At 41.1% G+C, this 23,754-nt stretch overlaps 2 protein-coding genes across 3 annotated transcripts in view; one reads left to right on the forward strand and one right to left on the reverse strand.

Moving 5' to 3' along the window:
• Window positions 1-23,754, reverse strand: part of LOC306828231 (basic immunoglobulin-like variable motif-containing protein) — a 367,160-nt gene that overhangs the window by 191,229 nt on the left and 152,177 nt on the right. The gene's annotated exons all lie outside the window — the stretch shown is intronic.
• Window positions 115-23,638, forward strand: tprg1 (tumor protein p63 regulated 1). The gene is made up of 6 exons (XM_079350499.1): window positions 115-238; window positions 398-672; window positions 1,734-1,825; window positions 5,784-5,960; window positions 19,476-19,629; window positions 21,845-23,638. Exons 2-6 carry the CDS (start codon window positions 415-417, stop codon window positions 22,037-22,039), a joined length of 876 nt encoding a protein of 291 aa, XP_079206625.1. The 5' UTR covers window positions 115-238; window positions 398-414; the 3' UTR covers window positions 22,040-23,638.

Genomic DNA, 23,754 nt, shown 5'->3' on the forward strand with positions numbered 1-23,754 from the left:
TGAGCATGTGCAAAGAATATTTGCCCTTCTTACGCAGTCTCATAACACTCAGATATTTCTTTAGTTGTGTCGCTGTGTAGCTTATTTAAATGTGCTCACTGTAATGATGCAGCCTCTCCTTCGCTGCTGTAAACTACGCCCTTCAAATCAAACGAAATCCGGAAGAAGGAAGTTGTGCACCTGTTGCTGCTGTCGTCAAGTCTACCTTCCTGCAAGTTTCTACCTGTGATAATTGGTGGTAAGAATTGTTTTCAACAACACCTATAAAGGTTGACCAAACATCCGGGATTCAGTATTTGTGCAGCGACTTTACTTTCGATTTTAGTAAAAGACACGCGAGACTGACAGATCGAGTCAAAATGTACTGAAAACGTTTTTTCTCTCACTTACATGTCAGTGTTGTTGTGAAGTCCCATGATGGCAGAAGTGAAGGACGAAGCAGTGCCAGGTGAGGAGCAGCAGAAGCAGCTCGGCTCCTCTTCCGACGAACCGGAGGATGCACAGCCTGCTGCCCGCTCAGAGGACACAGAGGAGCGGCCACTGGAGGTCGGAGTGACCCCGTCCACCCTCCAGAATGGTGCCGGCTCCGTGGTGGTGTCACCTGTGGAGGTGTCACCTGTGGTGGTGTCACCTGTGGACCAGTTCAGGATGACGAGGTTCTTCGTGCTGAGGGTAAAAGACTTTCACAGTGGGTGTTCTGTCCAGAAGTGCTACCTTGTAGAGAAATGCTATCACAGCTGAGAACAAAGGGTCATTGTATCCCCTACTAACAAAATAATAATTCACATTAAAACACACATTTCTAAGTGTCTTTCAGTAGGTATCGCTTTTAATTCCGTCCTATTTAAAGTGGCTTTTGTTTTTTTTTTAGTTTATTGTTTCAAATTAAACTGCTATCACTGCATTTGCAAGTAGTCTACCATAAAACTAAGTTTCTACCTATTCTGCCACAGTAAGTCACAATCACAACAGAAATACATGTTTTATCAAACATATTCTTGGCAAGTTGACATGTTTTATTCAAAACCTGGATTAAAAAAAATATTGAATGAAGATCTGATGAAAGTGAGTTCATGATATGATACTTTATGTAATAATACGTTTTTTAAAAAGGTCTACTTGGACTACATTAAAATCCTGCTGACAAGATAATGGAGCACTGATTCAAGTAGAGAACAATGTTAGCAGTTAAACAGCTCCTTTATCTCACGGTTTATTTGAATATTTAAATATATTTTTCTCATATTACATGTGCACTCACTTAAGAAGAACATTTCAATCTTTGGCTTGGATTTCTCCCGATTAACTTCTTATCTTCCACTTTTCTCCAATCTGTCTTTAAAAAAAAAGCATCAGTAGAATCACTGTCACATGTTACAAATGTAATTGTATTTATGGAAAAGATAAAATGCTCATATTCTGATATATTTGGTATGGAGAGTGTAATATGCTGTGAAGCTGTTGCTTTAAATATGTGAGTTTTTTAGATTTACACACAGAAGCTGCACACTCGGCTTTCTTCATTTTCAGTCTTTTTTTTTTTATACGCTGAGGCTTCATGTTTCCGTTTATTGTTATTTTGTTTGACACACAGACGCGCTGACATTTTGTTGGAGTACAAGTCCCAGCTGCACATCTGCCTCAAAGAGTACCCCTAAAGCTCTCTGTGCACACATTGTGATTGTCACAATGGAAAATTAGAAAGTGACACGCATGCATTTCTGTCTCCTCAGCCTGGCACTCTGAATCAGGCCATCAAAGACGTTGAAGCTGTGGTGGATAAAGAATTGGATGGCGACGTTTGTAGCATTTGGCTGATGGCAGAGTGAGTTCATAATACCATGTTCTGTTACACATTTTAATGTTTGTCTGCCCAGGAAAAACCTTCTAACACCCATCCCCACATATTTCTAAATACTATACACTTGATAAATGGTCTGCACAAATATATAGTACTTTAAAAGCTGATTTGGGGGAATTGTTATGCGTTTTGTCAACAATAATCACGATGAAGCTGCTGTAACAGCTGTTTTTACAGATAATCAGTTACTGATGACACAGTTATTACATTTAGCTTCAAAGCTTCATTAAGAATAAGTCTGTCATTAATATTGGGGTTGTTCCGATGCCAGAATTCAGGGTTGGATAAAGTCTTGTTTTTAATTATCAGGGCATAGTCTTGCAAACTGACACAAAAGACTATGGTAAGACAATAAAACGGATTTTTGCCTCGCTCTATTAATTTCCTTCTGAGACTGCAGCAAAGGATTCTGAGATTCTGCTGGTTGGATTATGAAAAAGAAACAAATGAAATGTAACCAGAGATATAGTGTTCACCCTGGAGAGGGAGGATGTGACTGCATATGTACATTAAGTTTACAGTATCATGTGTTGCTCATTCATAATCCGTGGTTAACATATGTATCGTAGAGCTGCAAGAAGCCTATGGCCCTCTCTATATGCTGCATATCTAAATATTATATATAATTATATTACAGGCCCCCAGTACATAACTTGCAGACGTGCTCATTCAAATGGATAGATCAGTGTTCTTACAAACCCCCAACCTCCAAAGACGATCCCGTTGTAGTCAAAGCAGAGGTAGAGATTTAAGTGCCTCGAACACGGAGCAAAATGAAAATGAATGAAATGACTGCAGGACATTTACCGAGTGCGCTCGCAGATGTCAGCTTGTATCAGTCCTGTAAAAAGCTTTCAGGAAACATTTAAAAGGCTGGCCATGTGAGGATGAATTATACATCCCGTTTATGCAGCTCTGTCCAACACACGTTAACGTTTGTCCTACATTTGGACTGGATGTTGGATTTCTCGCAACAGAAAGAGTGCATTATGTGGTGACGCTGCTGCCTTTCCCAAAGGGAGGATGGTGACTCATGTCAGAAAAGCACGAGAAATTCCTCAAATGTGGCTTTGCCGAGGAGGAATTTAACTAGATTTAGAAAGCATAAGATGATCTAATAGAATCTCGACTACATGTTTTGGAGCTTCCCTACTTCTTTTCTTTGTTTTTCCTTGACTTTATGACTTATTCTTTTTGATTATGTATTTTTAATTGGTATACTCCAGTATAGAATAATGAGAACTTTTCAGCAGCAGTGGACTCGAAATAAAAACAGAAAAGGTAACTAAAGGTGATCTTGTTCATTTTCTGTATTTGCTTAGAATCATGTGGGATGAGAATGATGCCACTCCATGTCTTTGTGCTTTTTATGACTGAGGTTAAATAATGTCAGTACAGAAAATCAATACCACCCTTCGGTCTGTGCACTGAATATGAAGGTGAAGTAGAACTTATGAAGATGTCAGCACACTTTGTTGATCATTTCATTTAAAAAACAAAGAGAAACTTGCCGACTGACACGTGCAGCAACCTATTTGAATACAGACGTGAGATTTTCGTCAATTATCTTATTTGAGAAATGTCGAGAGAGCTCAAACGTTTTTCCCCACAATGTTAAAGTACAAGTGTCTTCAATCTGTGTGATTGATTGTAATATATTTAAATGACGGCTCCACCAAGTGTAACAGCCAAAGAATGAGACCATCATTTCAGGCTTTCTAAAATAATACAGAAGTGAACACAGAAGAAGCTTTAAACATTTTTGTTTACTGACCCATCATAATATGTGGATGCATTAACGTGACAAGAATTTTCTTTTTTTGAGAAAAAGTAGAATTAAGAAGAAAAAGAAAAAGAAGTCGTTCAGATTTGTTGTGTGCTGTGAATCTCCTAATTTGCTGTCAAGGTGAAGTCTCCTGCCACAACCTGCACCAAGATATAAGGACTGACAGTGCGTCCACATTTCGTTTATGAGAATATTTATTTAACTCTTTTATTGACATTGGATCTAACTCATGGAATAAATACAAATATGTTTTTTTTTTTGTTTTTTTTTGCTTCTTAAAAGTCCAACATTTTTCAGATTGGCTTGTAATCATGAGGAGACTGTGCCAATGTGTGCGTGAAAGTTTGACATGAATCTTTAAGTGTTTCTGCAGAGGTTCAGGCCTCCATGTCAAACGTAATGTTGTGTTGATGCTTCAAGCTGACGCCAGCACAGTGTCATACACTGAGTCTCTGTAACACCTCCGTACTGTCTGCACTGCCTCTGATAACTTTTATTCACAGTCAGAGATCATAACTACTGTTCCCATGATTTTTTGGGGGCAATAATGTTTTTGGCCTCAAATTGTTAAAGCAATCGAGAGAGTTTTGTTTGGACTTGGAAGGCGGCGTGTCAAGTCTTTAGAAAGATATCAGCTGGAGTCGTGTGCACAGTAATGAAGGGAGTAAGTTCATGTAAAAAAGTGCTTTTTTTGTTGCTTTAATTGGTAAGACTGATATTTTAAATGAAGGGAAAATAAGACGAGTGTTTGTTTCTTTAAATCAGGTGGTGTTAATTGTATTTTCTATACTTCCTCTTTAAAGTAGAAATACTTGCATGCATATTGTACGATCTTAGCCAAGGGCATTTTTGGTAATTATGCATTATTGAGCAGCTCTGCTTAACATGATTCTTCTATTAACTTTAGTTAACCTCCTGCAGGATAGTAACTCCACAACTGCTCCTCCTTAAAACACACACACACACACACACACACACACACACACACACACACACACACACACACACACACACACACACACACACACACACACACACAAAATACACATGAAAAATATTTTTCTGCAACAATTTTACGTCTCTAAGTCGGCACATCAGCTGTCCCAAAGCAAAATGAGGGACCTTGAGTTGAGCGTCTTCTCAACCTGTTCCACCTGAAGTCCAGTCAATCAAAGTCGACCTAACCCCCGTCACAGGTTGTGCATTAATGGGGACTTGATTTGTGAGCATGTTGATGTAAAGAAGGATTTTCTCTACACGTTTAACGACGATAGAAGAAGATAGACAGTTTTTCACCACGAGTATCTTGACAACTGTTCTTGGCCAAGAAGTCGATTGGCACATATCAAACAGGATATAAATTCTGAAGTGGTGATCAAAGATACCAGACATGTCACAATGTGTCCTCACACAAACACAAAACTCCTGAAACATTTCAGGGTGAAGTGGAGACCGGCTGCTGTGTGAACTCGGCAGGTACAGTCAGTGCGATGACGTTCCTGTCACTCAACCCGTGACCTCCGAGCATGTTCTTCTCTGCTTTGTAGGAGATACTGGGGATACGTCCAATAACCCGTAAAAACACATTTTAAGCCAACAATTGTCATCAGAGCAACAGACTGACTGTCCTGCCTTTTCCAAACATGCTGTGGCAGACAACTGTGGAAAATTCCAGGGGCAGACGCCCTCATTTTCTGGAAATTTTCCAGCATGCATCTGTAAAAAAGAGGAAAAGGGTTTGGAGTATCTGCCACTCCAGCTGACCCTTTCCTACCTCCTTTTAAACTTTTAAAATGGAGCGAGCCTTTGAAATCTTAATGGCTTAAATTTGAAATAAGGTAAAAGGTTTGCACACTGTTCAGCTCCCAAAGGGCAATTTTATTAGTCAGGGCAAAGTTTGGATTCAACATCTTCTTCAGTTCTTGTAGATCAAGTCGTTGCCTTGGTTAAATAAAACTACCCATTAGAGGCTAAAACATGTGCAGACCTTTTTCTGTTTCTCTGCATTTGGCACATTTCTTATTCTGCACCTGTGAACATTTTGCCGTGATGTGTGCACACTCGTCTTCTCTTAAACCTGTAATCATAACATTTTCCCCAGTCAGTCTAACACACTTATTGTCTCCTGTGTTTCAGGGTGGACCACTGGAACAATGAAAAGGAGCGCATCGTTCTCATCACAAACAGCTCTCTCCTGGTCTGCAAGTACGATTTTGTCATGTTCCACTGCGAGCAGATCCAGAGAATCCCTCTGAACTTGGTGGACCGCATCTCCCATGGTACCTTCAGCTTCCCGAAACAGTCCATTCTTCAGTAAGTGTGTCCTCACTGGCCCTCGATTAGTCCTTCAACAATAAACTCCAAGTACGCTCTGTCCAACAAAAAAACTTGCAGCTTTGGGAAACGATAACCAGGAAACTTTTTTCACTAAATAGAAACGGGTTCAACGTCTAATGTATAATGTGTTGAGGACAGAACCTTTGCTCTCTGGTGTTTTGACTCATTTTGAGTCATTTTCAGTAAGTCTACTTAAGAATATCTCTTTATATAATTTAGTCACTAATTAAAAATAAAGCCTTACTTTGGCAATTACAAATATCAGCCCTTATAATCTGCTCTGTGCTCTAATTTGCTTCACAAATAGGAACTTCCTTCCCTCTAAAAAAATCCCTTTCAGCAGCGGATTAACAAAAAGACATGACTCACTTTCTAATGCTAATCACTTCATAACGTGAAGTCATGTGTTTCATCTCACAACATGTGCTCAAGTTTGGAGAAGATTTTGAAAAAGTGATAAAAAATTCAAACATGCCGCCTTTTCAACCAATTTCAAAGATTGCAAGAGTATGCATGATTTACTGAAACGTATCGAAGTTGATTTGAGCTGTCGGTGAAAGGCACGAGACGATTTTCTAAGGGCGGCATCAGATGGCGGCGCGGTCGGGGGAGATGCACGCAGATGATCGTGCAGGGAGCAACTGGGGACACGTGGAAGAGCCGAGCCGAAGCAGACATGGCAGGCAGACGAGGATGTGGAGAGTTTTTAGGGCTGAGGAGTGCAGAGCTGTCACTTGGAGCTGTCGCCGAGCTGATTAGTGGTAAAATTAATGTAGTCCTTTCATCTAAACCTTTTAAAGACGGCTCAGGGGATACCAAACCAACTAAAACTAATTTGATGAATAAAACGTAATGTGCTGTGAAGAGCTTAGAGAGCGCTGCCTTTATTGGAGGCTTTATCTCTGCACATTACGTTGAATTATACATAAAACGCTCTTGAAAGCCACCCGGGAGTCCGACAGTAAAGAGACGGTTTGAAATGAGAAAGACTCGAGCTTCAAACACTTCCTCTCGCTGTCTTCATCTTCATGGCTCCCTCCTTCTTATTTCTCCTTGTCTTCCTCTCCGTCTCTCCCCCAGGAGGTGTCTTCTTTTAGTCTAGGTCATTCTGTCTTATTTTTGGCAAAAATGGATCTACAGTAGTGTATGAAAATTAATCCTCCACAACACTGCAGTAGTACGCAAAAACTTTTTTTCACATCCGAACATTTACTGTGAGAGGAGCCTTTTTAGTCAAGCCTGTTTTCTTAAAGCCACCTTTAATGACTTTTAGAGGCACATAGTAGAGAACAAAATGTGTGCATCCACTGGATTGGTGTATATTATTTATTATTTTATTTCACTCTATTGATCCCTGAGGGGAATTTAGGCGTTTTCACTCTGGTGGAGATGCAACACATAGTCACACTCATGCACATGGACATGCACTGATGGAGGTGGGGGGGGATTCAGTGACTTGCTCAAGGGCACCACAGCAGTGCTCAGAGAGTGGTCTGGCACCTCTCCTGCTACCAGGCAAATGTCCATATTCAGTCCTTACCGGGACTCGAACTGGTGACCCTCTGGTTCCCATTTCAAGTCCCTACAGAATGAGCGACTGCCAGTATAAACATTATATATTAAATTACATAAAGTTTAACAAACAGCAGCTTATCAGCACAGCCAACAGTCAGGAAGCAACATTAGCCATATTTGGAGTCACATTGAAGTAGAGTACCTTCATCTTGGCTCGGTTTCGCATCTCCACCAACTCCACATGGAAAATACCGCCTCTTCAAAGGGATACTTCAGATTTTATTTAAAGAGCGGGCTGTATGACGTGCTTATCAACAGTGGGTATTTAATCAAGTCCCTGATTGGAGAAGCCAGACGGATATTAAAGTTAAGCAATAACCCAGGTACAGAGTGTAGACAGCAGGCTAACAAAGTCTCTGATTGAGGAAGGATAGATTAAACTGAAAAGCTGCACTGCAGTGTAATCTTAATGTAAATAGGCGTTAGCGTTGTATTTTAAATCCTTTCTCTGTCCTTTCCTCTGGTTCAATGTTTCTTCACTTCTTCAGCGATCATAGTTTAACTGGAGTTAAATTCTTTAGATTTCAAAGATAATGTGTGTTTGTGTTGTTTCTGCACTGTTCAGACAAACAGCACCCTGATAACCATACACTAAAGCGCTCACCACTTCCTGTTTCTGTTCATCGAATCATCATCATTTAACAAACAAAAACCAAAATGTTAATGTGACAATGAAAATGGCTGCAAGGAAAAGGGAAGAGTGCACTTTTAAACGGAGGTGTGTCTGACTCTGTCCTCAGCAGTGTAGCTTCGCTCTTGTTTCAGTTCTGCTGCTGGCTTCTTTAAATGATCGTTTATATGTATCGATCTATAAGAGAGAGGTACTGAGCTCATCCTCTCTCTGCATGAAATTTAAAACCTCGATCTAATTCTATTAGGTGTACGCTATGTGGACATGACGCATAATCCATCCCTGCTTTGGAAAATCAAGCTGTCCATGAGGTGAGCTGGCTCCGGCCTGCGTGGGCCTGGAGCAGTGTGAGTGTGTCCTAACACTGCACACTTCAGGACTGTCAGATTATCACACAACAGATTAGATACCTTTATTCTTGAAAATAAGCACACCCACACACAATGAAATTCTACATTTGTTCTCCAAGTTCAATTGTTCCCAGTAAAAATAAAATGACACTACTTACTTTGTCTAGGTTGATTGAAAAAAAAAAAGTCTCCCTGTCTGCATCCATTTATATCTGTCGCCTATCAGCTGTGTTTGTGAGCGTTTCTCTGTCTTTTCTTGCGTTCAGCTCCTGGTGAGAGAGGAAACAGTCCACAGCTGACTGTTGTGATGTGACCACTTGATGTCAGTGTACATCCTCAGTACAGACAGTTCATGCAGGAGCGCGTCGCGTCACATTTCTTCATCCGTTTGATGTTGTCATGGAGGATTCTGAAGCTGCGTGTGAGTCTGTGCTGCTGATAAAAAGTCCATCACATGAACACGCTGCATCAAATTGGACACCTTCAGAGTTGCATCAGAAAAGCAATTCCCCTCCTCCTGAAATAATGATCCACGAACAAGAGGCTGGAGGATGCTCAGCATGTTAAATGTATTGAAGGCGAACCTTCAGAAACACTGTCGAGAATTTCGAGAGTAAATAGCATAACGTTCCATCAAAACTGCTCATGCAGGCGGTGAGGTAAAATACACTGTATGACAACCTGTAGACACTTCGTTCATACAGACACTCATGCAACTTGTTGGTCCAGCAGATGTCGCCCTCGAGCACCAGCATGAAACGAAAACAACTGGAGCTGCATTGTTGTGCTAGCAGGCTAACAGTAGCACTCCTAAAGCCTGGTTCACACGGCAGGATAATTGCGCCGATTTTGGCCCCGATTCTCTCCTTCCGATTATCTTAAGGACGCCCCGATCATCATAAAATAATCTTATAAGAATGTCGGGACCGCTCCGATCTCAAATCGGGGATATTCAACATGTTGGATTGTTTTGGCCCGATCTCTCATCATGTGTGGTGTTCCCCGAGGAGAAAACGAGCACGAGCCTGTTGACGGTTGATGTGTAGCCAATCAGAAAGCCAGGTGACGTAGAGGAACTCTGGAATCACGTTTAATCTCGTGAGGGGGACGTTCGCGAGTGAAATCGGTTGGTGTGTGGTGTGTTGATGGTGCCGTGTGGCCGCACACCACACACTGTACGACCAAAACTGTAAAACCTCAGATTATTTATCGCCCCGTGTGTGCTCTCTGAAGTTTGGGAAATCGGCCGACAATTTTAAAATCCTGCCGTGTGAACCGGCCTTTAGCTAAATTTAAATGAAATGACCACGATCTAAAACTCTTGTGTGACATTTAAATAAGCAGTGAGGGGATGAATACGGCCGGCACGTCCATGTAAACACGTTACAGTCAACCTGCATCGTATTTTTACATTTTGTGTCGTATTTCGGTTAATTATATAACGTCATTCACAATGTAGAGAAACAAACTCTGTAACAGTCTTGTAACTATCATGTAGACACTATTTGAGGAAACGATAAACAAACTCCTCTGATTCATTGGAGTCGACAATAATCTGACTCCTCTGTTATGGCACGATTGTCCCCGTTCCCCCTCAGGCCTGCACTCGCTCTGCTCCAGGACTCCAGCACGAGTAACTATGTAACACAACACATGAACGTATTTATGTTATTATGACGCGTGCTTACGGACTAAAATAAAGAAATAGATCAAATAAAAGTGACTCAATTCAGAGGACAACATGGAGAACACTATTTATTTTGTGGCTTATTTCAGTGATTTTAGTCAGTTACAGTTAAAACACTCTCGGATGTCTTGACATTGTGGACCTGAGTGCTTGCACTTGTACATTTGTACCCCGCCATAGCAAGCATCTCCTAACCCTACCAGGGCCAAGGAAGTGTAGCGTGAGCACGGCACGGCGCACTCACAGTCGTCAAACGAACTGGACTTTGGGGATGAAGTGTGCTGAGACATGTTATGGATGACTTATTGTGAGTGGGCCCTAAAAGCACTTTCATGAACATATGACCCCACTGTTATGTTCCCTGACCATCGGCTAAAACCCAGAACAAAGAACATCAACCTCCCTCTCTATGGAGAGCCTGTGCTCGATCAGCCTCTCCAAAAACCTTGATGATGCCAACAGAAAGTGTTGAGGGAGTGTCAGTATTTTTAGTCCTGATGATTCTGTTTTCATCGCACATTCTCCAGGTGCTCCCATGAAAAGGAATATTCTGCATCTGGTGGGAGAGATGTGTTTTCACTTTCCAAACTGTCTAGACAAACTAATTACCCAGCACATCATCTATTTCTTTACTCCTGTCTGAAAGCGTTGGGTGTGGAGGTTTAAAGGAACCCACTAGAGGTTGCTTCAGTAACTGGTGACTGAGATATATATACTGTGTGTGTGCGCGTGCGTGTATATTAATGGAGGTTTGAAAATAATCCCAGTGCTTCTGTCCTATGTTTCTCATCTGATTATATGAAGTTTTTCTCTTTTTCTGAATCAGGCTTCAGAGGGACTGATGCCTTCTTTATCTCCCGTCTCCAACTTCAACTTTTCTTTAGCAGAATATCCTTCGTGTGTAGTCAGTAGACGCATGATTACAGATTAATCTTGACAGTTGTCTGAATGTAAAGATCAATGCCGCTGTCATTTCAGACAGTCTTTGCAGTAGTTCTTCGAGACCTGTTTTAAATAATACGCCCCCTCTCATTCTGCAGTCTCTCTGACCACACCTATACCAAGCAAAGCAGCGTACTCATTCAGACAGCAGAGGGCAGTCAGCTCATTGAAGCTCATACACAAATCATCCGCATAATGTGCTCACAGGAACCTCATTAGAGGATGAGTTCATTCAGAGCCACTGATGTTAAGTTGTGAGGCAGGCGAGTTGAAAATGAACAATGTGAAGAAGAAGGATTTACACAGACAGGATGATGCTCTTTAATTTCATCATCACACGTGACGGTGAAGAGTCAGGAAAGTTGAAACTTTGGGATCAACATTTCTGCAGCGCTTACTGAAATGCACACGTTAAACACCCTACATGTGGTAAAGCCAGTTAATGCTACTTTTCTGAAAATGTTGGTTATAGATGTTTCTGTTTGCGCTGAATGAAGTGAAATCACTAGCACTTAGATAAACGCACAAGAAGAACGGCACGAGAGAGTTCACATTATTAAACTAATTTAAAACAGAGGTGTTTTGACTTTTCACCTTTCCCCTGTCTTCCAATTCAGTTTTTCTCTTTATTACTGCAGCTTCCTTTATTTAAAAAAAGTCCTAACAACAAGTACCTGCAGCATCAACATAGCACCCTGAACCTTAAAGCTCCTGTGAGGACTTTTGGGTTTAAAAGAGAGTAAAATATTTTTTGATGACTGAGCTACGAAATCAAATGAGAACATCAGCACATTACCAAAGATCGACATTGATCATTTCTTTAATGTCACTTTCTGTTGTTGTCTGTAACCACTGGTGCAGCACGCTGAAGACACGTCAGTGATTCTTTTGACAGTAAAAATAAGTAGGATGGGTTTTTTTTGGTCACAAAAAAAAAAGTCAAAAAGTGTATGCAGAATAAGACACACCTCTTTGTCCACAGAGGGCGCCAACTTGACACTAATCCAAAGTTCTGTGATTTATAAATTCATACATCTGTTGCAATCTGTTTGGACAGAATTTGAACATATTTGGAGAAAAAAACGAAACATCATGTGCCGACAGCTCAACCGTTTTTTGGGACGCTGTGTAATTTGAGTCTGTGTAAGAAGAAACAGAATGGGATGATGTGCAAAACAATGAAAATCCATATTTAACTGAAACTACTCTCAAACTTTTTACCCTTCATCGTTTAACTAACATGTTGACACCTGACCTCATTCACTGTCAGATTTCCCGCCAGGTGTTTCTTTCAGCATTTCACCACTTTTCTAAATGAATTACTGGCATGAAAATTAAATAGTGAAATAATGATAATCATGTAATTTAAGAAAATGATGTTTCTCATTTCCAACATATGCATTTCTCAATGGAGCATTTGGTTTGAAACAGAAACGACAGTAAACAGAGTGCACAGTATAAATGAATAATGTGCTGCTGATACATGTATTATGTTCGAGTCCAGCTGTTTAATATCTCTGCACCTTTGAAGCAGTATTCAGCTTCTGGCCTTTACTCTTTTCAAGGTGGAACTATCTTTGCCAACAGCCTGCAGCTACGATATCACAGTGTTTGCATCATGACATCTACGGAAACATGGCCGTACGTTCTGTGCTTTAAGGTTCGCAGGAGCAGCTTTATCATGAAAAATGAAAACATGTTTTGAAAGCTTTATTTGAACAGTTTGGTTCAACTCTTTGTGTTTTCCTTTGTTTTGCTCGTCGTCACTCCACCTTCTCCCTCTCCTCTAGCCCTTTCACATGTTGAATGAAACCTCGTTGGATGGATACATGTATGGATGGCTGACAAACCTGCAGGCTCTGTTGAGCAATCGGACCAGATTTGTTTGTTCGCTCTGAGACAATGTGGGACACTTGCCATGTCAACTGGAGCAGGGCTTGATATTTATCTTGTGTGTTGACTTATGAAGCCAGAGCAATTGAAAGCCTGGGGAGGAATTTTTCATCACTTGCCTTTAAGCTCAGAAAACAGTGTTACTCTTGTGCATGTGTGCGTTTTTGTGTAAACACGGTGGATTAAGTGGAGCTCCACTTGGAAAGTCAGTGGAAGGTGGATTTGCTCGGTTTGGACTTTTTCTCAAAGTGTTTTTGGCTCGTGCTTTAGAAAGGTGTGAAGGTCGAAGGGGGGGGTAGCCTGCGTTCACCATTCCTGTACTTTGACACTTTTCAACATGAGAGGCAGAGTGAAAGTCCAAACCCCAGCTCTGCCACATAAACACAGAGAAGACTTCCAAGGCCTCTGGCTGCAAAGCCCAGCCCTGCTCTGCCTGTTTGGGCTGGTCCCTCTCCCAGTGATAGCTTACCTGTGGAATTTACCAAAGCTTTTTTTATATCCCCATTTATGCTCGAGCAATAGCTGTGTGCTCTTACAAAGGGCAATGTGTACAAATGTAAACCCGCCATCCTTATTTGCTTCTGCTGAAATATAATCACTCTTTTAACCGGGGCTTTGCTTTTGTACGATTTTTTTTTTTTTTTCCCTGTCCTCCCCCTTTCCTCCCTGCACAACATTTGCTCTGGAGGAGGAAAAATGTTCAGCAGCAGCAGCATTGTCATTTGAAAGCACTTGTGTAAACAGGGCTGGATGATTGCATTATGATGCGGCCCCTCCCTGGGACGGTGACATATCAACAGCTACAGCGCTATTGTTTAGCCTCAGGTGTTTAATTCTATTTGGCAGGAAGTGTTCTTGCACAAGGCGTGTGGTGAAATCAGAGTGACAGATCATTAAGAAAATCAGAACACTGTTGGGAAATCGCCTGCATCCTCATTTAAGGTTCTTTAACCTTTTTTTTGTAAAAGCAGCACAACTACATTATAGATGAGACTGTTGCACAAACTTGCACGCCTCTAATAACGCCAACAGTAGTTACAGCTGTTGACAGAATCACAATACCAAAGAATAACAGGCTCAGCTGTATAACTTTTATGTTTTAAAGTGTTCAGCAAGTTGTCTCTTGACAGTGTTTTCTACAATCAGTCAGACTGGAAGAAGACGAAGGAGCAATTTGTGGGTTTGGTGTCAAGTCGTTCTCTCACTAAGGTTCAATGATGTATCAGCTATTCAGGGGGCTTTGCACATTTGACTTCTTTGAGCTGCGTTGTTGTACACAATGAAATGCATGAGTAACAGCATGGCAGGGTGTAAACTTCCAGTCTCAAAGTAACAACAAACTACCAAAGTATGTCACATAACAGTGATGGTAAAGGAGGCCAGAGCAGCACTGACAGGTTAAAGGAAAAGTTTGTGCATCTGAAGCTGAGCTTGTTTGAGGCCATGAGGACTGAAGGCAGCTCGGCCCCTTCATTGACATCAGACTAATTCCTCGTATATGTAAATGTGCAAAAACAACCGATTCTGATTTTGACAAACCAACTACAGTTCCAGGTTGTACCCCACTGCAGACATTTTTATAACATCAGTTCCTACTTTTGAGACAGACAGACAGACAGACAGACAGACAGACAGACAGACAGACAGACAGACAGACAGACAGACAGACACACACACACACACACACACTTTATTGATCCCGAGGGAAATTCAAGGCATCCTGTAGCAGTATACAAGACATGCAGGACACAAGATTTAGAAGTCACTCTATATGAATCAGACCAAACATATTTCACATTAAACCTGTGCAATTATAAATAGTCTCACTCATATATAAAGAAATGAACATAACCTGTGCAGGTTAAAAGAGATCTCTAAACATGTAAGGAACCTCAGAACAGTTGTAATCAGGCATTAGTGAAGAACAATGAGAGAGGGTTGACCTTTAGAACGTACGTGTTCTTTATGCATGCACTGTGGTGTTTGAGGTGGGGGTAGTGCAAACAGGGTGTGAAAACAGTCAGTGCAGACATTAGGGATGCTAATTAAAATGCAAAGTCATTATAGTGTGCAAATATTAATGGTGCAAAAGTCAGGTGATATTACTTGAGTATTAAGTGTCCAAAGATAATTGTGATCTTGTCAGTGCCGTCACTTTTAGCCTCATAGTTTGTCGATCTTCTGTCACCTGCAGCTTGCTGCTTCACCCCACATCCCTTTAAGGCAGGGCAGGGCAACTCCAGTCTGCTGACACTTTCTGCTTTTGTGATGACTGCCACATCACTTTAGAACCAGACAGTGGTTAAGTGACATCATAACCTTGTACTCATGTTGTCTGAGAATCCTAAACCTGAATGTAATGGGTTAGGGTTAGGCACCCTTCCGTTTCTGTTTCACTGACCCTTCTTACTCATGCACTTCACTGCTGCATGTGTGCAGTCCGCTATACGATGCTACAGTATGATGAGAATATTTGCCTTTTTATTCAGGGCCAAAAAATCACAACATCCACAGAAGAGCAGAGACGAACGTACTGGAAAACCAAAAATGTAATGCAGCAGTTTAATTGCGTGCAGGGAGATCGTCGTGGTCTTGCAGGTACACGGACTCTCTTCACCGCGCAGCAGTCACATTAAACAACCGCCACACATCGTCCCATTGACTCCAGCTGAATTCTCCAAAGAATATCCTGCGGCGTTCTTACATCAGCTCACTCGGACTTGCTTCTAGGGGTCTGGCAGAAAAAACTCTGGGTGAAGTCAGAGGGAGAAATTCAGCTGTTTGTGGCTCACACTGCTCGTCCGGGTCATTTTCTGAGTGTTTCAGGAGATTTCTGCAAGTGTGAAAGCCCTTATACATGTTGTAGTGATATTTACATTGTCCTCACTAGACCATTAACTAACAATTTAAAATACTGTAAATAGAATAAAACCCACAGTAAAACTCTTAACCCTTAAAGAAAAGAGTATTTCAAGGTGTGAGCGTGCAATCGACAAAAACCCCGCATTGAGGTGCATATGAGAAAGGAAACTCCAGGAAAGTTTCAGGACGTGAGAAAATTATCTAAAATAAAATATATATATATATATATCCAAAGTTTATGAAACAGTGAAAGTAGCTTCGAGGAGAAATTTGAGTTTTTAATCACAATACAGATAACAGTCATCCACTATGAAAACGGTGATGAAATCTTGACAGGCGTCTCTAGTTCTGAATCATTGACCTTCATTCACGAGGAAGATTATGGGCTTTTTTCTTAATGCCAGTTAAATGATTCACTTACTTGTGTAAAAAGATTTTTGAAAGTTTGAATAACGACACTGACTGTGACTCCTCTTTTTAATTGTTCTGCCTTTGTTTGTAGAGAAGAGTTCACATGTTTGAGTTCAAATGTGACCGCTGAGCCAGTGTTTCTTCTGGGTTTCAATTTTTTCAACCTGACTTTTTGTCTCTTTTATAAAGTAATTAAACTCCTGTGACAATATTCTTTGTGTTCCACGCTGAGTGTGTCACTATGTGGGATTAAGAAACCTGTCACTTCAGGTTTGACCAGCTACTGTTTGAAATTGGGGTTAATCAGGGAGTTGTTCAGCTGCTTTGTTAAAGTTCTGTTGACAAAGAGAAAAGGATGAGATACCCAATAAAACCACCATGAACCCAATCAAAGTCTGTGTTAATCACATTTAAAAAACAAAGAGCCGTCAGGCCACAATAATAGGCAACGTGTCGTCAAAATCTTTATTTCAGTCTAATGGGAAGCACAAATAAACAGGTTTTTTTGGTCAGAGTTTAATGTCCACATCAACGCAGAGACCTGTTGTGAGTTGTTACTGTCTGATGTGTGAACAGAGTCAAGTGAAGCTGTGTGATCATTGCCCTAAGTGATGCGTGTCTGCATGGTTTGATGTTTAGGACTGACACTGGGCTTCATTTTGGTGCTCGAGTAAAAATGAAGTCAACTTAACAGCCCAGTAATTCACACAAAGGAGAAGTTGGGAAGATTTCGAGGTGGTTGTGTTTTTGGTTGGAGCTCCAGTGAAGACTTAGCGATAGTCGAAATGTAACAATATTAAAATTGCATGGTATAATATAAATAAATGTGATAGAGGTACAAAACCTTTATCACAAGTCCAAGGTTCAAATTTAATTGCTATATTTAGAAAAAGAAAATAAAGATGTTTTTTTAAACAATGATTGAACAGAAATGGTCGAGAATGAGATAAAAGTCCTTTTTATTAAATATAACATTTCAACCAGCTGCACTTTGTAAACAAAACAAGTCATACTCCCAGTATAAAATTTTCTCTAACCTCCTCCTTGTTACTAAACCTTCCTCATAGGTTAGGCTCCCTTTAGTCTTTTATCATGACTGGATTTTTTCCTCCTCACATCTTCTGAAATATTTTTAGGTGACGATTTCCCAATTGGCTTCTTAAATTACTCTTATTCCTCGACATGTAGGTCATCGCTGTCTGGCACTGTCTGTGTAATTATAATTTTTTCTCCCGTTCTCATTTCTTGATACAAAGAAACAAAAATGCTTCCACACATCTTCCAGACGTCCGAAAACTTCAGGAGCATCCACCGCTTTTAAAGAACCAACAGAAAAAAACAACTCCACCCTGTTCTGTGCATGTGAGGTTGGAGTTTATTTAGATCGAAATACTCTGCAGGGCGGGGAGGCTGAAAGAGATCAAACAGTAACATAGATACTGAATGGCCCCCAGAGCTCACGGTCCTGATGCCATGGGAGCCTCAGATGGGCGAACAGTAAATAAAGAGTTGTAAGGGTCTCCACAGCATGTGGATCAACACCAACATCAGTTCAAAGATGAGATCTTTGAGTCCTCGGAGGTTTCATCACACTGACGAGAGATTTTACCCCCGGGGCAATTTCATTAAAAGGAGAAGAAAGAATAAGATGAACCCTGCGTAGATTACCTCTAAGCCAGGTAAACATAAGATTGCTCTAACATTAAATATTTGCCCAGAGGACAGATTAGTGTTGTTTCTGTTTTTAATATCCTTACAATGTGTTTTTTGGTTCCCATTAAATAGTGTGAGCAAGGAATCTATGCAAACATTTACTGTAGTAAGAAACACTCAAATTGTGTGACCGTCGAGATACTTGGGGGTCGTGATGTTCAGTGTGTGAAGTGTTCGTAGTGCATTTGTAGTTCAAGCTGTATTGACCAATCACGTATCAGCAGGCCTAAAACAATCCTCGTTGAAAGCGGAACATTATCCGCTGTAACGACGTACCAACTCCCATCAACGGTACTCTTTATGATGTTTTATTTGTCCCTGTAAACGGCTGCTTTACAGAAGAGAAACAATCCATTGATGATTAAACTTCAGCCACAAGTCTGCTTGAATCTGTGTGGTGAACCAGCAACCGTCCAGTCCCTACCACTGAGCGACTGTCGCTCCAGTCATGTGCCGAACACCAATGGCTTACACCCATTTGAAACAGATGGATATGTGTTTACATTTTGACCATAACAGACAATAAGCCCTGTGTGCTAATTAAATTAGCAGATTGGACAGAACAACGTAGGACGAATACCAGACCTGAAGGACTCTTCTTTATTGAGGACTATTTTACAGGTGGAACAAGATTGAGGTGGATACGATGGAATAAACTTTAAAGTATGAAACGTTTAAAGGTCTTGTCAAGTTGTGTCCTCTTGCCGAATTTCGTACATTTCCAAGGAAACGCATTTCAGAGGATAGTTATTGTACTTTCACATATTCCTCAGAATTTCCTGTTGGGTTTTTTTTTGTTGGTTTTTTAAGAACTTAAACAGCTGAATTTTTCACCTCAACCTTTTAAAGACCTTTTCCGACCTAGCTAAGGCAAGGCAGGTATATTTATATAGCACATTTCAACAACAAGGCAATTCAAAGTGCTTCACACAAGACATCAAAAGCATCATGCAGCAGAGGAAAGAAAAGATCCAGTTTAGAAAATCCAGTGTTGCTTGTTCAGAAGAAGATAGATAGATAGATACTTTATTGATCCCGAGGGAAATTCAGGTATTGATCCCGAGGGAAATTCAGGAGAATGTATAGCTTCTTAAAATCGCTATGTATAGCTTCTTAAAATCGTGTTGGGTGCGATGAGCTGATGTGTGATCGCAGTGGGTCATATTCTGAAATATTAACCACAACCAATCAGCATCCTGGCAACTAGGATGACATATACACCGTGTGACCTGTGTGTGATTGTCATGAATGTAATCCAGCTGCGTCACAGTCTTTTTCTGCTTCCTTCTTTGTTCTTTTCCATTTGTCTCACGGTGAAAAACAAAACTTGAAGAAAACAGTTCAACATGGACAGTGACGTGTGACGCACTCTCACATGGATGAATCCAATGTAAAGTGACACTCTTATTGTTTGTGCTTGTGTGTAGGAGGGAGGGTGAGGGGGTGCGGGTGTTCTGGGACCGGCTGAGAGAGCCCTCCTTCACCTCCAGGTGGAACCCCTTCGCCAAAGACTTCCCCTTCATCACCTTCACCCATCACCCTGTGAGGAACATCAGTGACACGTTCACTGCTCTCTGTGACGTAAGTTCATCATATCAACCTCCCCTGTACGGCTTTGTTTAAAGGATCAGTTCACCCTAATCACACCAAAAAGATGACCTTTCCCTCTTACTCACTCACTACTTCGTTTTACTTTAGTAACAGTTCAGATCAGTTTATGTACCTTCCCCTACCTTTAAAGGGTCTCATGCAGAGAACAGCCTGCAGCTAAATGAAGAGTCTGCTTTTAGTTCATGTCAGTGAACCCGTAACCTTGTGACTTATCTCCCTCGGGTCAGCAGCCATTATAGCAAATGAACCACACCTGTGGGTGCGACGTCTCCCGCTGTATGTCCTGCACCCACACACTCACTCCATGGAGTGACGAGGAGTGTTTACAGTCTCACCACTGGAAGCATTTTCATTCATAAAATGTTGACATGTGTTGTCAACATACGTTTTTAATCCTCTGTCTTAAGAACAGACTGTATGCACCAGAGTTTAAAACTTCATCTCAGTTCATTAGAGTTTAATTCATCCCCATTATACCTCTGTCGTCTTCTTCTTTGGCCAAATGACATCTGAGTGTGTGATTATTTTAATGTCACACAACGCTAAAATGTTTACCTGCTGACAACCACAACACTGGGACCATTCCCAGTGGTGAATAGTGTGAATAGTGTGATGTGCACAGCATCATTCTAAAACAAGGGGGAACAGCCCAACACAGAGTCTGTATCAGAGCGAGAAGGTTGTTTTTAATCAGCGTGAACTGAACTTTAACTTGTTGGTTTGTGATTTTGATTGGATGGTTCAATGACTAATCCAGGTGGAGGTGTGTTCTGTAGGAATCATGCAGACAGTCAGCGTGTGGTCAGATGAGTCACCATTTACTGGAATCAGGCCTCTGATAATGTTGTGTAATCTATCACCTCATGAGATACTTCTGATAGCTTCACAGTTCTTCCTAATAAACATCAGCAGCCACGCCGCGTTTGACATTTTTTGTTTGGACTTATTGTGAAATAGGTTTCTGAATAGAATGTGGCATCTTTGCAAAAAGACTTTCGACATAACTGAGATGTTCGGGATGAAACTGATGACTCAGCACTAGCAGGAGAAAGGAATCAGTCATGTACTTTGTTGTTTCAGCAGTGGCCTACATTTTGTAATGTTTTAAAACACATCACACATGCTGTGCCACTCATAAAGAAGAGTTAGTCTGTAATTCTACACTTTTTAAAGACTGCACTCACAAACATTCACTGACAGCTGAGCCTCAAACGTGTGTGCAAAGACCCCGAAAACAAGAACAAAAAAGTCAATCATGAGGTGAGACTGTCCTTATTTAAGACTTTATAGTGAGCAAAGCAGATGGGTCACTTCTGTTAAATCAATACATGATGGTCTGAATTGTCTTCCAATGCTTCAGACCAGTGATGGCCGACACTGGTCTGAAGTGTCGGCCATCAACCTGACAAGCTGGCCGCTTAGCAGCTCTCCCGGCAGAATCCTCTTTTCACCAACGGGCCAAATATTGTGGCATGTTCTCCTTAAATAGAGATTTCTAAAGGTGGATTAAGCTGTAATGTATTGATAATATTTTGGAGAGAAAAAAAAGTGCACAAAAAAGTTAGGAGAAAACCCTTTAGAGCCCCAGACCAGGACTCAAATGTATCATTTATTTAAAGAGAATAAGTGCTCACCTTGTATGTCTGTTACCTCAGAAAAATCCCAGAGTATTCGGTGTAAGAATCACGTGATTACACGAACGGCAGACTTGATCATCCCGACTTTTCCCCAAATTTTTCCTGCCAGTCACCTTTATAATATTTGGGTGTGAAGTCGAGATGAGACTTGACTCGTAAAATTCACCACCAAGCTTTATCTTTTTTTGTTTCGGCTAAATAGTTTCTACCACCCTCCTGCACACTGCATTTCAACCGACATAAAGAAGAACAGAATCAGTCGTTCAAATCAAAAATCGTGTTTAAATCGGTCCTGATATCGCACAGTGTGTGTCTGCTTTCTTATACAATGTTGTGATATTTATCTATTTCCTCCCAACAGTTTATTGAGCGTTATGACAGCATGTCTCCTTCTGTCTCGCTGTTCACTTTGAGGAAGTTGTTTTGACATTTCCAGATCTGAATGTCTGCTAAATGTCACATGTGAAATAAATAATAATATCCAGTTCAGCAGTTCAATAAGATAATATTCCTGATGCATGCTGATCCTCCCACCTTGATGTTCACAGATCCAGAACTTTCGTGAGCAGCTCAAAGACGCAGCACAGAAAGTCCACGCCACCAAGCCCGTTCCGGGGAAAGCTAACGGCGTCCTGGTTCTGAATCAGAACCTCCACATCGACGCTTACGTCGGCGCCATGTCTTTCCTCGCGAACCAGAACAAGCTGGGGTACTGCATGGCTCGAGGAAACATTGGCTTCTAGCTTCCTGGGCGTTTTTTATCCGAGTTTTGTTGCTTCTTGATTTCATGTTCATGAGTTTGTTTACAGAGTTTATTCAAAGTCTACCAAGATTGACCAAAGATTCCTCCTGACTTAGGTTTGTGTCCCATTCTCAGGATGTTCTGTGTGAGCTTTAAACAGGCGTGTGATCTCCGTCGCTGCTTATTACCAGTGCGTGGTGTTTGAGCACTCAGAAATATCCACATATCAACACCGCTCTTCACCGGATGACGGATCCCCCGCTGCTCTCAAGGAGCTTTGTATTTGCTCCTCAGTGATATGGTAATTCAACTCTTTCGCAATGGGACTCCTTTCTTCCTCCCCCGTTCCTCTGTTAAAAGCTCATTCCCATGCCGTTCAGCCCCTTAGAGATTCACTGGAGCATGGGGGCACATTTGTCAGTTTAGTTTTGTCATTGCTCGTGTTTTTTTACCGTGCTTACAGTGTTGGAATTTTCCCTGAATTTGTGTGTTTTACTGCATGTCACTGTGCTTTGGCATTGTGTGTTTGTCTTGTGAGGCTGTCACAGACGAGAAGCTAAACCCCTCACATATCTGCTTCTCTCTTTTCCTTTTTAGCTGCATGAAATATGCAGATTATTTACGCTGATTCCTGTGTCTCTCTCAGACAGTTGTTATCCTCTGACCAAGATTAACCGAGGGCTCAAGATTGAATCTCAACCGTACCAAGGGCCATAATGGTATTTTTCAAATGTTAATGTCTAAACTAAAATTAAACATTAAAGGAAGAATGTGCAACTTTCTGATCCAGTAGATTTCACTCTTGAACACCAGCATGACACAAAAACAAATAGAACGCACCGTGATTAAGCAGCGTTAAGTTCAAGGGGCAGACAAACCGTGCTTGTCTCGAGCTTTATTTTCATGTATTATAGCAGGCTAATGTTAGCACGTTTATTTAGCTTGTAGTTTCTCAATGCATGTAAATTGACAGAGAATAAGCGTGATCTAAAAACGCTTACATGACATCCAAATTAGCAGTGAGTGAGCTGTGATTCTTCTTTTCTCTAGTTCTTAACTAGCTTTGTTTACGTGACGTAAACAAAGCTCAGACAACAACACAGCCGGCAGGACTCACACTTCTGACTCACTTTTTGTTTCTGCTTTGTTTGTTTAAAATGTTGCACATTCTTCTTTTAAAAGGATTCAATAAAAAACAGAGGATTTCACTGGTTGATTAAGGGAAAGTCATGGTGAGTGAAGTTGAACATCTTTTTGAGAGAGAAGATCTCCGTAATGAAGGCCCAGCTCAGAACTAGCCTGACATGCACCTCAACACAAACACAGGCTGGGGCAATGAAGAACACATTCATGTGACTGAAACTTAAGCTGAGGATGCTACGCTTGCTTAGCTAGCTTCATGTGGAAGCTAACTGGATGTAGCTGCGATCGATCACATTTTGATTGCAGATTTTGGTTCAAACTTAAATATTCTGTTTGCATATCCTCTGGTATCATTTGAGTGAAATACCTCTGACTGTCCTCAAACATGCTCAAAACTCCTGAAAGTTTTCTGAAGTGTTTTCATGAATAAATGTTCACCCCAACTTTAAACACTTCATACCTGCTAGCTCCTCAGTTATATTTCTCCATGAAGTTGTGAATCTAGAGCTGTGTGAATGCGGCATAGCGTTTGGCTCTCTTGCTTTGTCCTTTGTTCTGGAAGTCTTCCAGAAC

Source organism: Symphodus melops (genome assembly GCF_947650265.1).
Source record: "Symphodus melops genome assembly, chromosome: 8".
In the NCBI taxonomy this organism is placed as follows: Eukaryota; Metazoa; Chordata; class Actinopteri; order Labriformes; family Labridae; genus Symphodus; species Symphodus melops.

Excerpts from the sequence above, each read along its gene's own strand:
- tprg1 (XM_079350499.1), top strand. The coding sequence starts at position 415 with ATGATGGCAGAAGTGAAGGACGAAGCAGTGCCAGGTGAGGAGCAGCAG. Across the intron at positions 5,961-19,475 it reads CCGAAACAGTCCATTCTTCA|GAGGGAGGGTGAGGGGGTGC; the intron begins GTAAGTGTGTCC and ends GCTTGTGTGTAG. Across the intron at positions 19,630-21,844 it reads CGTTCACTGCTCTCTGTGAC|ATCCAGAACTTTCGTGAGCA; the intron begins GTAAGTTCATCA and ends TGATGTTCACAG.